At 41.9% G+C, this 5,980-nt stretch overlaps 1 protein-coding gene across 1 annotated transcript in view; it reads right to left on the bottom strand.

Annotated features, from left to right (window-relative positions):
• The window catches only part of SUSD1 (sushi domain containing 1), a 130,963-nt gene that overhangs the window by 12,509 nt on the left and 112,474 nt on the right, over window positions 1-5,980 (bottom strand). Inside the window, exon 15 of the mRNA XM_024126369.3 lies at window positions 4,889-4,928. Coding sequence (XP_023982137.1) covers window positions 4,889-4,928 — 40 coding nt within the window. The remainder of the gene's footprint in view (window positions 1-4,888; window positions 4,929-5,980) is intronic.

Genomic DNA, 5,980 nt, shown 5'->3' with positions numbered 1-5,980 from the left:
GGATGGACCTAGAGTCTGTCATACAGAGTGAAGTAAGTCAGAAAGAAAAAAACAAATACCGTATGCTAACACATATATATAGAATCTTAAAAAAAAAAAAAAAGGTGCTGAAGAACCTAGGTGCAGGACATGAATAAAGACGCAGACATAGAGAATGGACTTGAGGACATGGGGAAGGGGAAGGGTAAGCTGGGACGAAGTGAGAGAGTAGCATTGACATATATACACTACCAAATGTAAAATAGATAGCTAGTGGGAAGCAGCTGCATCACACAGGGAGATCAGCTCAGTGCTCTGTGACCACCTAGAGGGGTGGGATAAGGAGGGTAGGAGGCAGACACAAGAGGCAGGGGATATGGGGATATATGTACACATATAGCTGATTCACTTTGTTATACAGCAGAAACTAACACAACATTGTAAAGCAATTATACTCCAATAAAGATATAAAATAAAATGAGTGTGAGTGTATATGTGTATACATGCATACACATAGCATATTCATAGATAATGTACACACTAGGCTTATACCTTGATGTTAATCTTCTCTGGCTTATTTGATAAGTATTGCACCCACTATGCTTCTTTTCTCACCAGACTGTACTGTTGGTTCCCCAGTAATCATTCAACTCAATTCAATAAATTCTGATTGAGCACCTACTGTGTGCCAGGCACTGCTCCAGCCCTTCAAATGCTCTCTCTCAAGGGTATGAAATCAATAAGAAAAAACAAGTATACCAGTGACTCGAAAGTATGACAGAATGGCTAAAGAGAGGGAGGGAGAGAGATCCTGCCCTGTTGAGGAAATTTTAAAAAGTGTCAAGGAGGAGATGGCATTTGATTTTAATATTGACGAACAGGAAGGGTTGTAATAAACAGAAATTAAAGGAAGGTTATAGGGCAATCCAGGTGGAAGTAAGTACATAATCGTATGAGCAAGACATTAAGGAGAGAAAGCAAGGGCCATATCCAGAGAAGAGCTGGCACATCGGTTTGACTGGAGAAGAATGAGAGATGCAATCAGAAGGGCACATTGGTGTCCAACTGAGGCCTTGGAAACCAGAAAAAGAAATACTGGAGAACTGTGGAGGGAACATGTCAGGTGGTAGTGTAGGCTTGAGTGAAGAGGGAAGCCTGAACACTGTGATGGGAGATGAGAAAGAGGCTTGGCCAGTCATCCAAAGGCCTCTGCTCAGGGAGTGAACACAGAAATGACAATCAGAGAGGTTCTGCCCAAGTGCAAAATGTGGGCTAAATGAGCAAGAGGAGTAGTCACTAATGACTCAGAGCTTTCATGCCTATGACTAAAGGATGTTCCCTGATTACAGTTTATCATCATCTCACATATATCAAATGACCTTGCTCTGTGACTCAAGAAAGCACAGAATCATAGTACTTTGTGGCTGGAAGGGATCGCAGAGATCTTGGAGGAAGGCAACAGAGAACCAGCCAAGTTAAATATAATTTCCAAGACACTCAGCTGATTAGTAGCAGGACTCGGGCAAAGAAGCCCAGGCCTCTGCATTTCCCATCAAACCGACTGCTGGCTCCCTGATAGTCATCACAAAGCTCTTTTAGGGGCAACGTGCAAAAGGTAAATAGCATAATTCATCAGAGGGCAAAGGCAAGAATGGGGCTGTTGCTTGGCACGAGTGAACTGAAACAATTTGAGGACTTATTTGGATCCTAGTTCTCTCCAAATTACTTTCTGAAATGGCAGGCTCCAAAATTTTTGCAAAAGGAGACTGCCAGGTGAGCACTCAACGCATTCTGTATGTAGATGTATATCTGCTAGAGCTGCTTTCAAAATTTCAACATAACTGGGTTTTCTATTATTTCAGCTCTTTCCAGTAGCTTGAATTCAAAGGTTCAGACTCTCTTTCAACATGAGGGGGAAAAAGCACTGCCAAAAGCCACTTAGATATTTCCAAAGCAAAATCCTTCCTGTTAACTTAATCACAGTAGAATGACTGTAGCCAGCTTTTTGGCCATTTCTTCTACTCAGTTTGAGTTTGTTAATCACACTGAACAGCTGCTGAAAGCAGCGGACTCTGGAAACTATTGTATCTGTGCCTGTCCATGATGCTTGCACATCTCCATTCTTCTGGCAAAAGCACTTTTTTTCCTGTAGGAACTCCATCCCACCCTTAAAGCTTCAGGGAATGGATTGGCAGAAAAATTTCCAAATGTTGGAATGAGTGATTGTTTCTTGTGGCCATCATTCAATTCTAAGAAAGGGGGCTTAGTCTATCTGCATGCAGAAATGTAACAGCGCACATCTTTGTTAAGAGAGGCCCTCACTCATGGACATATATACACTACCAAAGGTAAAATAGATAGCTAGTGGGAAGCAGCCGCATAGCACAGGGAGATCAGCTCGGTGCTTTGTGACCACCTAGAGGGGTGGGATAGGGAGGGTGGGAGGGAGATGCAAGAGGGAGGGGATATGGGGATATATGTATATGTATAGCTGATTCACTTTGTTATAAAGCAGAAACTAACACACCATTGTAAAGCAATTATACTCCAATAAAGATGCTAAAAATATATAGAGAGAAAATGCAAAAAAAAGGAGGCCCTCACTTATGATGCTAAGTGAAATGAGTCAGACAGAGAAAGATAAATACAGAATGATCTCCCTTATACATGGAATCTAAAAAGCTGAATTCATAGAAATAGAGAATAGAATGGTCGTTGCCAAGGGCTAGGGGGTGGGGGAAATGGGGAGATGATGGTCAAAGGGTACAAACTTCCAGCTGTAAGATAATTAAGTTCTGGGACATATTCTAATGTACAGCATGTTAACTGTAGTTAACAGTACTATATTGCACACTTGAAGATGTTAGGAGAGTAGATCTTAAATATTCACACATACATATACACAAATTATATATATATATATACATATACCTATATATATAAATTAAACATATATATGGTGATTACGTGAGGTAATAGAGGTATTAACTAACCTTACTGCAGTAATCATTTTGCAATAAGTACGTGAATCAAATCATCACATTGTACACCTTAAACTCACACAACGTTATATGTAAATTATTTTCTCAAGAAAATTGAAAAAAGAGAGAGAGGCCCTTGCTGCCTGGCAATCTGCAATCCAAGATGGCTGACAGTCAGGTAATGTGCCTTGCCCAGTTGAAAATCCATGCCCCCTACCCTTGTTGAAGTTGGTGTGAGTAGAGATAAAGACATGGGAAATGAGATTAGGGCATAAGCAGAAAACGAAGGAAGCTTATTTCTCCAGTTTCCTCCCAAACATTTCCTGCTAGGTACCCTCTACAGACAGGGTAACAAACCCCCCAACTATAAGGCACCATCCACTGGAACCCTCCTGGAAGCACCCCAGCCTATTGTTTTATGATGCTCTGAGGTGAGGGACAGGATGTAATGAGTTAAACCGATACTCGGCTTAGAGCAGAATTCCTCAGGCTGTTGCTAAGATTCATGAACCGCACGGAAAAGTTCCAGCCTCAAAAGGTCATAAACTTGACAAGATTTCTGGTATTAGCTACAAACTAATGGAATTCTTATGAATCAAATCCAGTGGCTGGCTGCCTGCTGGTTTAAAGAAATGTACTGCCAGGGAAATCCCAGCCTGGCAAACGAGGACCTGTAATTGCTCAATCCCTAAGGCAACTCCGCCACCCAGATAACTGCTCCCATGAAGCAGAAGGTTTAAGTTGTAGGCACTCAGTGGGGCTCCTTCTCTCTGCATCTCTTAGGGAAGTCTCTGGAGGAAAGAGACAAGGCTGCTCTCCCATCAGGCAGAGCCCGAGGCAGCCAAACTAACTGACCAAGTGAACCATTCTGCTGCCAGGGCAGGAGATGCTTGCTTTTCCTGTCCAGCAGGATGTGGTCCTTGTTATGGGCCCCCTGGCCACTGCACGGTTCTTTATCTTTTCTTCCTTTCTAAATGAACGTACTTATTGTGATTATCCACCTTTCCCTTTCATATTATATACTGTGGTTTGAGAATGGTTAAGTTTGCCATTTAATCATAGATTGCTAACAGATCATAAGAAGCACATCTAGATTAATTAGATCAAGAGGGACGGATCATCCCCAGGAACCCTCGTCTTGGAGCTGGATTCAGTAAGAGACCCACCTTTGAGCTGTCTTCTACTTAGGTTCCATTTTTGGTTGTATGGAGGATAATTTCACTTTCTTAATGGAGGGTGTTTTTCTAAATAGTGTATGTGTATGTGTGTGCACATGCTAAGTAGCCAAATGGTTGAAAGTAGTGGACTGCTTGTGGCTCTTTGTTTTGGTCTGCCAATATGGTTTTCTGTGCCTCTTCCTGATGGGGATCATGTCCCCCTCTCAATGCAACCCTGGTGAGGTTGCTGATCACATTGATCTGCCCCCAACCAGCCATACCAGTAAGCCCCAAACCCAAGGTAGGCTAATCATACTTCCCTATCTCCTCTTAATAGTGATTCACCCAATGGAGAGTCACTTAGCTAGGAGAAGAGACTCCCTGAATTGAAAAACTGTCTGTTCCCACTGAAGTGGCTAAGCTGGGGCAGCTGGTTCCCCCCCTCACCACCACCACATAGCTTATAGTAGAAGAAAATGAGGCCAACTCACACTTAGAGAGGAGACAGAGACAGATAGAAAGGGACAGTCCTACTTATGGTGTTGAGTCCCAAGTCCCAGTTTCTGGAGGCCTGGTGATGCCACTCTGGTTCTAATTCCTTAAGTTCCCACCCCCCCATCCTTTTCAGCTATGGCTTTTTGTAGGCTAGTCTGAGATGCGTTTTTGTCACCTGTGACAATTTAAAAAGAAATCTGATTAACATACACTTGATGCTGCAGAGTGGACAGAGAAGAAATAAGGAGAGCAGTCTTAGGCAGAAAATGGTTTTACCTTTTACTTGAGCCCAAACTGCACAGGAGCTTCTTCTCACCTATAAAGGAAAACACAGCAACACATATAATTGGGTGGCATGTGATGTCAGTTTAAATAACACACTTTAGCCCTCCAAGTTGCAGGGTTTTATCTCTTATTTTGGACCACACGATCTTTAAAATCTCTTCTAGCTCTAACATCTTACAATTTAGCCTTATGATCACCAAGTGTTCAAAGGGACTGGCGTGGGCAGCAGAGACAGAAGTGACCCTAGGAATGGATGACCCTAAAGCTTTCCAATGGATCTCAGGAAGCACATGCTATGAGGAAAGAGCAGGGATGGTGGTAAGTTCCATTCCCCTTGCCAGCTCTCAGCAACTGGCACTGACTGCCTGGAGAACTACAGTATGTTGAAAAGGATTCTGGGGTCACATCCAGGTTCAGCAAGAAGTAGTGATGCATGTTATGTGCAAGGCTATGAGACAGCCTGGTATATACGAATACTTCACTTCTCTAGATGATATTCACCAGGCAACCTCAGTTACCCAAAACATAGCCAAGAACCAGGAAGAAAGCTAAAGAAACATGTATGAAAGCTCATCCATGGTAGAAGCAACCCACAAACTCATTGGAATGAAATACCTTCTCTTCTTCTCCCCTGCTGATATTATAGGCATATTTGTCTGTTAGGGATGCTAGGATTACCACTGATCTATGATAAAAGTCAGCAAAAAATTCCCCAGAGGAAACCAAATAGTAGAGGTTAGAGAAAGATCACTTCAACTTCATTAAGTAATTCTCTTTCAAGTGACAACCTTAGTCATTCTGGGTTTATTTTATTAAAAATTGAAAAACTATATTTACACTGATAAATTCTGGGAAAAGCTTAAAATGGCCACAAGGTTTTGAATGTGACTAAATTTTGCCTTGATGCTTAGTGCATTAAGTGCATTTAATAAAAAGATAACATGCAGTTCCTATACACTAATGATGAAAAATCTGAAGGAGAAATTAAGGAAACACTCACATTTACCACTGCAACAAAACGAATAAAATACCTAGGAATAAACCTACCTAGGGAGACAAAAGACCTGTATGGAGAAAACTATA

This window comes from Physeter macrocephalus, chromosome 9, assembly GCF_002837175.3.
Source record: "Physeter macrocephalus isolate SW-GA chromosome 9, ASM283717v5, whole genome shotgun sequence".
Taxonomy (NCBI): domain Eukaryota; kingdom Metazoa; phylum Chordata; class Mammalia; order Artiodactyla; family Physeteridae; genus Physeter; species Physeter macrocephalus.
This window is presented reverse-complemented; position numbering and strand designations above follow the sequence as displayed.